This window comes from Cryphonectria parasitica (assembly GCF_011745365.1).
Source record: "Cryphonectria parasitica EP155 unplaced genomic scaffold M406scaffold_2, whole genome shotgun sequence".
Taxonomy (NCBI): Eukaryota; Fungi; Ascomycota; class Sordariomycetes; order Diaporthales; family Cryphonectriaceae; genus Cryphonectria; species Cryphonectria parasitica.
Window position 1 is genome coordinate 3,467,312 of NW_024468910.1, and position 11,541 is coordinate 3,478,852.

At 50.6% G+C, this 11,541-nt stretch overlaps 3 protein-coding genes across 3 annotated transcripts; 2 read left to right on the forward strand and 1 right to left on the reverse strand.

Annotated features, from left to right (window-relative positions):
* Window positions 1–523: 523 nt before the first annotated feature.
* On the forward strand, window positions 524–2,396 carry M406DRAFT_327298 (uncharacterized protein; the record flags this gene model as incomplete). The annotated part of the gene is made up of 3 exons (XM_040920190.1): window positions 524–555; window positions 862–1,253; window positions 1,363–2,396. 3 exons carry the CDS (start codon window positions 524–526, stop codon window positions 2,394–2,396), a joined length of 1,458 nt encoding a protein of 485 aa, XP_040779844.1.
* Window positions 2,397–3,113: 717 nt separating this feature from the next.
* On the reverse strand, window positions 3,114–5,095 carry M406DRAFT_237415 (uncharacterized protein; the record flags this gene model as incomplete). Its single annotated transcript, XM_040916061.1, has 6 exons — window positions 3,114–3,574; window positions 3,690–3,940; window positions 4,036–4,244; window positions 4,298–4,522; window positions 4,599–4,926; window positions 5,022–5,095. Coding segments are annotated over 6 exons (1,548 nt in total), but the record flags the coding sequence as incomplete, so codon positions are not given.
* Window positions 5,096–5,665: 570 nt separating this feature from the next.
* On the forward strand, window positions 5,666–6,423 carry M406DRAFT_71854 (uncharacterized protein; the record flags this gene model as incomplete). The annotated part of the gene is made up of 4 exons (XM_040925506.1): window positions 5,666–5,893; window positions 5,965–6,041; window positions 6,109–6,160; window positions 6,223–6,423. 4 exons carry the CDS (start codon window positions 5,666–5,668, stop codon window positions 6,421–6,423), a joined length of 558 nt encoding a protein of 185 aa, XP_040779846.1.
* Window positions 6,424–11,541: the final 5,118 nt, after the last annotated feature.

The following is an 11,541-nucleotide window of genomic DNA, read 5'->3' on the forward strand; positions in this document are numbered from 1 at the left end:
TTCAACTTGAGGAAAGATGGTTTGTCGTCCCCTCTTTTTTTTCTTCTCTTTCTATCTTCCTCCTCCTCTTCTTCTTACTTCATTATTTTGTTCCTTGCGAGACTTGTGGCGCGCGCCAGAGATGTCAGGCCTGGTAGTATATCGGGCGATAGTAGTCTCAAGATGTCTGTCTGAGACATACACCTTCGGGAGCTTGTGAGCGCCACACCTCTTCATAGATTCGTAACCACTCATTGCTTCTTCTTCTTTTTCATGTTGCGGTGTGTGTAGATTCGTCCCGTGTGACGTGATGCGATTTTCTATCTAGAATTGGTGATCAAGATAGCATACCGCTTACCTAGTGTCACTGTTATGATAATTAATATGACACTTTGTATTTCGTGCTCCCATGGTTTTCTTGTAGTGGTTCAGGGTTTCATGGATATCATTGTAGAACAATTGAGATGTGGTGATAATGAGTAGCCTTGACTGGGTTTGGATCTCAAGATGATGAACTGACTTATAGCATTGTGTATTTTCAGTCATGTCGAAAAGACAGCTGGACTTTTGCATACAGTAAGTCTAAGGAGATGGGTAAAATAACATTATCCCAGGTCGAGCTAGGAAGAAAGCAAATACTAACCAAATAAGTCAAGCTCTTCGATAATTGTCATCCCTCGAGCATACGGCCCCACGGGCCCACGGCAAACGGTTTCACAGACGACGGCATCGTGCGCCATCTAGCACAGTTTCTGAAAAGTCCATTATTCATACTTTTCTTTCTCTGTCGAAAGGGACGACTGAAGAGAAACAACGGTGAATGCCATTTCCCAATCCTTAGCGCGGCATGGTAATACTGTACTCAAATTTGACTCGCTACAGCATGACTACTCGCGAACGCTCGACGCAAAGGTTGGCCTGTGATCGGTGCCATGGCCAGAAGCTGCGGTGCATTCGAGGATCACTCCCGACGGGCGCTTGTCAGAGATGTATCAAGGCGAAGGCTATGTGCCAGTACAGCTCACCTCTTCGCCTAGGAAGACCTGCTAAGCCGGACCCCGCCAAGAATATGCCTCCTACTACTGGTGGGCGGAGACGGAGCAGCACCGCGCTTCCAAGCCCACACGAATCGTCTACAAGTACAACTTCCACAAGCACAACAGACGGAATACCCGAGGGGCAGTCCGAGGAAGACTGCACCATGAACTTGTCACAGCTTGAGTTCTTTGATGTCCAGGGAATGTTAGCCCTGCCGCTGCAGGAGGAAGCACATGGTATGCAGTCTTCCCCAATTCCAGCCGCCTTTCTATGCGTGCCAGAACCTAGATGGGGGTTTTATTCATCTATTCATTCTTTACTGACAAGTACCTCGTATTGAATTAGTCGGAAAAAATGTGCCTACTTTCCCCATCAAAACTTTCGAATGGGACATGGAGGATCGAACCGATGAGCATAACTCGTCTATCATACAGAGCAGCACCCAGACGCCGCAGGGACTGGATGTGAAAGGCCCGCCAAGAGTAGCCAAGACAGACTCTTCTTCAGAGTTCATCCTAGATGATTATATTCGTCACCTCGCACCAGACTCGGCAGACGGCATACAGTTTCAGACACTCAGTGCAGCAGACAGTTTCAATACCGACCCGGTCGACGCCTGGGCTGGAAGCCTCTCGGTCGACACACTGCTAGCCCACGGCTCTCTGGCCAAGACCAGACCACCACCAGCAACAGCACCACTTCAGTCGAGTGCGCAGGACGATGTGCAACGTCAACTGAGCGAGCTGCTCAGGCGCCTGCACGAGACTCCACATCACAGTCCGATGATGGCTTCGGCCACGAACAACCACAACAGCGCCTCGAACCCGCAGCTGATGGACGAGACAGTCAAGGCTGCACATGCGTTGATCAGCATCATTGACTCGGTACACGTGTCGACTGCGCCCTTAGAGTCCCGCCATAACCCCGACGCTGTCGATCCGACCACGAGTTTCATCGACGCGGGCACGGTGTTCCTCGCCGCAGCCTGTTACTACCGTATCTTTCGCAACAGCAATACACTGGCCGTGGTTATGCATGATGCAGTCTCGTCCAACGATATGGCAACGTTACGCTCGATGCCTAGCATAAAAATCGGCTCGGTCACGCCCTTGCACACCACCTCGCCAGCCATCCAGTCGGCCCTGTGGGTCCAGCTCCTGTGGCAGTCGCTGCGGGAGCTCGAGAAGCGCCTACTGATGCTCTCCCACAGGTCTGCCGTTCTGAGCCCATTGGCGACGGAGTCTTCGCTGCAGCCTGGAAACAGGTCGCACTTGGCTGATCTGACCGCAGGCATGGACGGAGAGGTTGCAAGGCTTGAGGTTAGCGTGAATCACCTCCTCAAGACAACGTTGGACACTTTGCGCCACAAAAGCTTCTGACGAACACCTTGGAGGATACTCTGTCCTAGAAAAATGAGCGTTGTGCCACGGCTGCGCACTCACAACGTGTCAAAACAAGTGAGGCATGATCCTCATGGGCTCAAGATGTCCCCGAGTGTCTGTAATAATTACTGCACTCAAAATTCCCTGTCCACGCTGCCACACAGTCGCTATGTTTTTAGACAGGCCACTGTGCCCGAAGCACATCTTCTCTTAGTTCCAGATTGTCCATCAAAACTATGGCAGCTCTTAGGCTCCACTTGTCAGCATGGATTGCAGCTGTTTGTTCTCTTGTCGTTAGGTGTATGGAAATACTTGGAAACATGGCAGACGGGACTTTAATTTTTGCTCCCTGCAGCATCGAAATTTACAATTTCTCACGCTTCTCTATTATGGTGTGGATCGGCGTATTAATTTGGAAGGTGATGGAGGGCAATCCGGGTTCAGTGCGGTATCACAGATTAATTTGATGTAACTATGAATAAACGAAACATCATTACTCAATACAGCAATTCTGGTATATAATTTGCGGACCCAACATCTAATTTTGCAGACCATCAGAAGGAGGCTAGCCCATGTTCGTTCTCACCATGTTGTTCCATCCGACAGGCTGGGCATCAGAAAGCTGAAAGAGCGCAAGGGGCTTCCAGGGAAGGGCAGCCGAGAATCGTTGGGCAGACCTGCTGCATCTTGGCCTGCGCTTTGGTCCTGCTCTTTGGAAGCCAATTCTGCTTCCCAAGATGCCTTCAAGGCCTTGAACTTTTTGATGCTCAGGGACAGACCTTGGTCTTCCACATTGCCAGGACATTCTGTTGCAAAGGCTGCGGCTACAGTCTCGAAGGTATGAATCACCCTGTCCAGTGTATCGAGCGGGTCCAAAGCCTCTTGTGCTGCAGCAGGACTCCAGGAAGCATCTCGAGTTGTGGTCATGTGGTGCAGAAAGCGCACAACATAGCACAGTTGCGAGTACGTGCTGTAAGGCACGCTTGCGTACATGTGCAACGGCATCGCGAAGAATATATCGAGCCATGCCTTGACGGAATGCACACAGCGCTGACACATTTCGTACCGCCCCAAATCTGGTTCATGACTTGGACTGGGTGATTTGGCCATAACCCACTCACGTATGGTGAGCGTAGTGTAATGATATAATCCGATTTGTGTCGTTGCTGAAAGCTCTGTCAGTCCCGCACATAAAGCTTCAAAGAAAGGAGAAATTCAAATGTAAGAAGAGAAGGGGCAAGGGAAGAAACCAAGGAATCAAAGCCTTACATTGGCTCCCAACTCCAGGACTTGTTTGGTTGGCAGGATCTGCTATTTCGTCAAGCTGCAATTGTAAACTCTGCACCCAGCCCGTTGGGATCTCAAGATTGCGGATCTTCCACGAAGAGTAGCGGCATTGAGTGACGATGAGCTGCATCTTCACCTGTCTCACCAGAACTGCATCCTGTGGTACAGTGCTGTATTTGGTAAGATGATCTAGGTACTCGTCCAGATATGGTGACCAGCGAAACCCATCAGCCGACTTGAAGGTTTGCGACAGCCTATTGTTTCACTCAGTTTAGCAACTGGTAGTAATTAGGAAATTGAGCATCAAGTGAGAGCAGATAAGAGCCGTAAATATAGAGTAATTACCTACACAGACGTAATGATGAATGCCCCTAGTACAGCACGCTTTTCCTCCATCGTGCGTTCTCTCCTCGAAGACTGCGTATTCACATCCAGGGAAAAGTGAGCCAGGTGCTCCGGTGGAGGCATCTGAAGGCCCATGTCCCAGATCAAGGAGACAGCGAGCTGAGATGCCAGAGAGGCGAACTGCTTGTCCATGGGAAACAGATGAACCCTGACCTGTTCATTAGTCGGTGATCCGCTGTGAATTGCCCCTAATGAATCTCAAGGACTAACCAGTTCACAAAGGTGAGTAGCCCAAAAAGTAAGTCGAGGCTCCTTTCACCACCAGCCACAACCTTTTCGATGATGATGCGCCGTATTCGTAGACTGAGAGAGTTGCGCGTCTTAACAGCCTTCGATGTGACCCCCATGATGTTCAGCCACAAGAATGGGTAAGTCCGTCTGACATTTACAGCTCTTATTCCTGGGTCGATGTAGATAAAAGGGGTGAAAGTCTACAGGTTGCAGGTTAACTTGATATCACGCGTGTTCGTTCTCATCAAAATACATCATGGCAGTTGGTACACTTACTATCATCTCGTCCCGGAACCTGGCAAGAGACTCGTCGGCTTGAGAAGGTGACGCGTCGTCCTCAGAGTAATCCTCATGATCATCAGTCGATGATGGGGTGGAGACTAGACTTATTGACGGCGAATCGACTCTGTCGTCCGAATTTACTGAGGTTCTGACAGCATGATCCCTCTGTGTGGGTGCCATGGGCAGGTTCCCTGCTCGAAGAAGAGCGACTAGATCATCCAATTTCTCTTCAAGCCTTGCTGATCTTGAAGCTGCACCGCGTTTGGGTCCGCGTTGCTTCATTGGGGCTGAGAGTTTACAGACCTTGCCTAGCCGATGGCATCTGGTTTCCATCCTAATGTGAGCTTCCTTATGAACCATGCATTTTTCAAGTCCAAAGGGAGCAGAATCAAGACGCTGAAAAGTCACAGTACACACCTCTCGCAATCATTGCCATCGGCCCGGAGGATACACTTGCATTTGACGCGGGCACAATTGGTGCAGGCTTTCCCGCTTCGATGCTTAGGCAACGATGATCGAGTGTCGTCAAGCTCAGCATCCATGATGATGATCGTCAACGAGGACAGACGTGATGATCCCCAACAGCATATATTCTAGGATCCGGGTCCTGATGTGGCTTGCTGAAAGCAATGGTGTCTTGGAAGTTGTTGGGGAGGCGAAATGGCATGCTGGAGGCCAAAAAGTCCGGCGGTGGCGGGCCTGGGCTTTGATCCGCCGGCAACAGGCATTATTTTTCTTCCCGTGTCCGTCCCGTCTCTTCCTTTGTACTACACACAGTATGTACTTTCACAAAGAACTCCTCTAACTGACTGGAAATGGCCAAATTAGACCGGCATTTGACGTCGTACAATTTACCTGATCCGGTCACACAAGCTGAACAAACAGTGAACGCCTGCAGGGTGCCTCCACACGCTAGGTGAATCAGATGTCTCTCTGTCTGGGCCTTTTCACTAACAACATCCTTTATAATTCTGAATCACTTTCCCCTCAGTTTCTCTCAGCTCATAAAGGATTCTACCCTTTCCCCTGTGCCAGTCCGTTTCTTATTTTGCTTTTCCAACATGGCGAGCGCGCAAAATCCTAACACTTGGAAAACCGAATCACCAGTTCCCGAGCAAAACGCCATGGAGCGTTCACACTCATCGTCTGCGGACCTTGAGGTTCGAAACGATGAACCGCTCAAAAGTGATAACACAGAGCCGGTCACAGGCATCAAGTTCATTTTCCTGCTCATCAGCCTGACCTGTGCTTCGCTTTTGGTTTTCTTGGATACCTCTGTCGTCTCGACGGTGTGTACAATCAATACAAACAATTCCAGCTTTTTAAGATGAGAACTAAGACCATCCATCTTATTTACCAGGCAATTCCAAAAATCACCGACGAGTTCCATTCTCTCCCAGATGTTGGCTGGTATGGAAGCGCTTACCAGCTTGGAAGGTAATTTGGCGGTTCGATTCTCCTCTGAATTTCCGTGCTGAGCACGTAACTAAACTGGGCATTGCAGTGCGGTTTTTGGACCTTTGTCAGGAAGGATCCTGCATTACTTTAGTTTGAAGGTAAGAAGAGACAGTCGAGAACACGCGTCCATATGGGTTCCATCTAACATCAAGACATGCAGTGGTGCTACATAATCTTCTTCGCCATCTTCGAGTTGGGATCTGCTCTCTGTGGCGCGGCGCAGTCCTCCAGCATGCTGATCGTCGGCCGCGCCATTGCTGGTGTTGGAGCGGCTGGTATCAGCAGCGGCGCGTACACTATGTTGTCCGCTTCAGTTCCTCTCGAGAAGCGACCCGGTAATCTTCATATCGAGTTGAATTGAACACGTTCCCGAGGCTAATCGTTTTTAAAACAGCAATGCTAGGACTTCTCATGGGGATCGCTCAACTTGGCACAATACCTCTCTTTCGCCCTTTCCTGGACTATCGACAAAATTCCCTCAATCCAGAGTTAACCCAGGGCAACAATACCTTGAGAGGCAGTAGCGAGAGGAAGAGAGGAAGGTACAAATGACAAAATACTATCTTTGTACTCCTCCTGCCCCAGTCTCCCTTCCTAGCCATCCCTTCCTGTGTTTAGTCCCAGCAGCCCAGCTCATCCAGCGTCAAGCATTATGGCTCACTGGGCTGGTCTTCTTTCTACTCTGTACATCTCGATGAGTTCACCATTTCCCGATCTGGGCTGCTCTCCTGTCCTCGAGGATGCGACTGACTGTCGTCATAACAACTGTGTGCCCTGCCAGGTTCCTGTCATGGCGTTCTCGTTGAAACGATGATTATCTATCTTTCTACTTTCCATGCCTAGATCCAAACCCACGATCTCGATCGTCTCCCCCTCACCCCTCCCTTTTTTTTCTTCTTCCTCCTCTTTCCCCTTCATCTCTTTCTCGCTCTCCCCTTCTCTCCTCTGTGGCTAGATCATGATAAGGAATCATCGGACAGACCACGGAAACATCACACACAGATATCCATCGCCGTGGGGGTGTGCTGGCTGACTCGATCCATCGTGGAGCCCAATGTCGTATTGAATCGCTGGATTTCCACACAGTTACCGCTTCCTCCTCCGCCCGTTGTGTCGGGTGCACTTTACACTTATCGATATCTGCCCTACGTCCCGCCGCCCACTCTGCAAGCACTTCCGAGCCGACCGTTGGCTTATCTGTCCATCAGTCTGTCAATCAGTATGTTCCTTGATCCCCATTGTGTCCCGTCCCATCCCATCCTGACGTGACGCTCCTCTCCTCATCGTGCAGTAGTTCCAAGGTCACCACCCCAAGCCTCTTCCATCCCACCACACAACATGTGCCCTCGTCCCACACATTGCATGTCCTCGATTCCCGAACCCCCCAATATCACATGGTCTACTTCTGGATACCGGGGGAAAGAGAGAGAGGGAGGGATCCTATCTCGTGGGCCTGAAGCCTGGCCTCATGCCGTTTTAGGTAGCACTATAGCAGCAGCACTCGATCATGTGCCCATCCTACAATTTACTACTCGGTCTTCCACACACACACCAGCCACCGGTTTCACCAGAACAATCTATCTATTGGACCTTATGATCACGCCAGCAGACATGACTGGGCCGGGGCCATATCACAGCCGTCCCCTGAAATGCAACAAACGCCTCTTTCGTAAAGACACGACCAGGCGCTGCTACAAGACGAACTACTACTATACATCTCACCACAATATACGCCTCAAACCTCAAAGAAAAGGGTGTGTGTGTGTGAGTTAGAGTGCGACTATACATGGAAGAAGAGAGAGCAGCTTGGGACGGTCAGAGGTCGAAATCGAAGGGGGGGCGCTGACATCCTGAGACGTGCAGTTCAAGTCCTGACGCGCCTCAACGCGACCAAAACGCGTCTCCACTAGTGCGGGTACGCGTCGACGCGGGATAGTGGACCCACCTTCTCAGGCTGACCAATTGTATAACACGCCGCCCTACATGAGGTCGCACTGTTAGTGGGGCATCTTTGACGCGCTTATCCTAGCCGTGGCGCCATGGGATGGATGGATAGATGGAGAAGAGGGGGGAGAGGTAGTGCGGTCCCGAGTTCCCGGCTTTCAATCTCTCGTGTTTCCCCGTGCGCGCTGTTGCGATGATGGGATGAGGGGGGAAAGACAATGAGGTGGTAGTGGAGGACAGAGCCCATGCATCTTTGTGATCGATCTCCTCTCCTCTCGCACTGCAACATACCGGCAAGTCCCGGGGGGAGCTGGACAGACAGCTGTTTTCGGTGAGTGCCCACCGTCCAGCATCTGGACTTCAGTATGCATCATCTGCCGTCTCGTCACGTTGAGAAGACTAGGGTATTCGTCTCTCTTGCATACATGCAGGAAGGATTTACTTTATTTGTGCAGGCACAAAAGGTACAAGTCCTGCGCACGCACTCGCACGCACACGCACACACGCACACACGCACACACGCACACATATACATAGTACACACAATACAAAATATGCAATGCATAATGCACCTACAACTCACACGTACATGTACAATACAACACACAGCTCCCACGAACTGCCCAGCGTCGCAGCAGCGGTGAGGCTAGCCTGACCTCTGCTTGCTCCCAGCTCAGCTCGACAAGCGCCCCAAGCCCTTCTTCCCTCCCATCCCGAACGAGGAGCCCTACCAGTGTGCGGCCCTGTCCAAGCCTGCGTGGCAGCACGTCCGGTCCGCGTGGAGCCCTAACGGCCTAGCCTGCTGTGACTACTGTATGGATGTATGGACCAGGATTTCGGGTTCTCGTGTTCTGCTCAGTTCGTCATCAAGGGTCCTCTGAAGGCCCGGAGCCGTTGGACATGGCTTGAGCACAGTGAAATCTCTGCTCCGCTTGCCACGTCGCACCGGGAGGAGCCAACAAGAATCCAAATCCCCAAGTTTCCAAGGGCCAAGGATGAATGGATTACGGGGTCCTGTCCTCGGGTCAGGTCATGAGAAAGTTCGTCGAGCCCGGGTCGTTCATTTGCTGGTCAGTCAAACAAGTAGTCAGTTAGTCGGTTCATCAGTCCAGTCAGTCAGCCCTGGAATCACATATCCTGCCCTGACTCTTCCCCTCTCCACAGGGCGTGGGGCCGCACAGTTTGTCGGCTATCTCGCGAGCAATTGCCCATGTTCCATTGTATGTTTCCCATCGTTCTAGTTTGCTTCCTTGTCTGCACCTTGGGATGTTCTTCTGGAAAACCTGCCGCCATGCCTGCACAGAATTGGCCCCCCTGCTCCTACGTTAACCACCCCTCCTGCTCCCCATTCTGCACGCCAGCAGCTACCATGCTACCACTACCATGCAATCACAGCCATTCAATTTTTCTTTTCTGCGCCCTGGTCCGATCTGGTATCTGGCAAGGCAACCTCAGTCTAACCTTCCTTGCTCCCCCCCTTTGGTACCAACCGGTCGGGCCTTAATGTCACACTTAGGGGTGGGCAGTGACAAGGATGGCGGTTTTACTTTTCCCTTTTCCCTTCTTTTCTCTTTTTCTTTTCGTGTTCCATCTACATAGTACTTGCTTTTCTTGGCTGTTCATTTCGTGATGAGATTTCATTACATTAATCTTTTCCAGAAAGCACGGGCATGTTAGACTGACTCGTGCACTGTCGAAATGTTCTACCGAGCATGCTCTGGAGGTGGTGGTTATGGGAGGAGAGAAGAAAAGCCACTCTTGTGACTTTGAGCAACATGGAGGGCATTCCCTAAAAGGGTCAGGCTTCGGAAACCAATCTACCTACCTGCCATCCAAGGTAGGCTGCGCTTTCAAACTCCTATAAGCAATGCATGCATGCAGCCTTTCCTCCCACCATTCCTCAAAAGTACCACCACTCCAGCCCCGTTGATTTCTCTTTCTTTTTGTCTTCCGAGGCCCAACCATGACCCTACTACTGAATGCACGGCAACCCGGCTAAGGCCACTCAATAGCCAGTCGATTGGGTTGATGGCGTCCCGTCCGCGACCCCCGGAGGGGCCGCCGTCGAGGGCATTGCTGCAATTTCGGGGGTTCAGCCCTGCTCCCATCCGCGGCCTAGTCCCGAGTGGCTGGCTACTTTACATTTAAAGAAGAAGAAAAGGAAAATTCGAAATTCAGGGTCCTTCCGAGGTTAATGAGGACAGTCCATTGCCAGGCACACATGCGCTGGAGCCTCATCTCGGCGGCAATCTCAAACACCTATTTACCTTGCTGCCCAGGCACCAGGGTTTTTCATAACATGGATTGATTGTCTACAGTACCTTGCCGCCTGCTCAGTCTCTTTCACACACACTCTCTCTCTATGTCTGTGTGTGTGTGTGTGCCAGGGCTGAGGAGGAGGAGGAGGAGGAGGGAGACCCCTAGGATGGACAAACCAAAGAAAATTGCTGGTCGTTCGGGATCTTCAGATCCAGTGTCGGCCCATCCCCGTCGTTTCGAAGATTAGGGTGTGTTCGTATGCGTGTGTCTGTCCCGGGAGCTAGTCTGCTTCTTCTCAGCTTGGCTTGTAAACTTCGGATCGCCCCGGATTTGCATAAGACTATCAGCCTGGTGCTGCTGCGCTGGTCATTGGAGGGGGGGGGGGGGGGCTTGCCAAGAGTCACGGCTCTGAAGCGACTTCAACTACACTTCTGTTGTCGCAGAGTCTTGGAGTGTTATAATCTTGATCACAAGCATTTTGAGGAAAGTGGGATTTCTCTTGGCTCTGCATTGGGTAAATCTGTACACCACAGTGCACTTTGTGTTTCTTTTCTCGCGTGGCCTTGGATCGTATTTCCGGCGTTTGGTCGCATTGACTGTACGGGGTGATCGATGGCATCATCAGGCTGGCATTACGAAGTCTTTTGGATACTTCTTTTATTTTGTCTAGTCTTCTCCTCTATGACTATCCCTAGTCTACCTAAGGTTGCTCATCCATCAAAGAAACCATTTTGTATTCCTTACCACGTCTCCATTACTATGTGCTTCCCAATGTTACATCAGCTATTTACCTTAGCATTGTATCATTGTCTTCGGCCTTGTGGTGTCACCACCTGTGCAGTCACCAGTTTCACCCTCAAAGTGTCGAGTCTCTTATTGCCAAAATATAAGGACCGAGACAAGGAATCTGTCAACCTCATCTAGGGGTGGTGATGGATTATCACATTGTATTGATGAATATTGACCAGAGCTGGAATGAAGGATCCATGGTCTTGTACTGTTGTCCAGACCTACACTCAGAAAGTGTACCAAAATAGACACCAACAGAGTGGCATGTTCCTAAGTGGTCTTATTTTCTCTTGTATTTCATCCTACTCTGTATCATCGTTCTGTATTTGAACACTTTCAACTGAAAACCATGTACTTTCTCGCATTTACCTTGTCATAACGACTAGGTTGGAGTGATTCATGTATACCAGAGACTCATGCAAGGCTTGCAGGTCACACCTTTGTTAGAGTAAGTAAGTACAAGGGTTTTGCCCTTCTATGCAAGTTA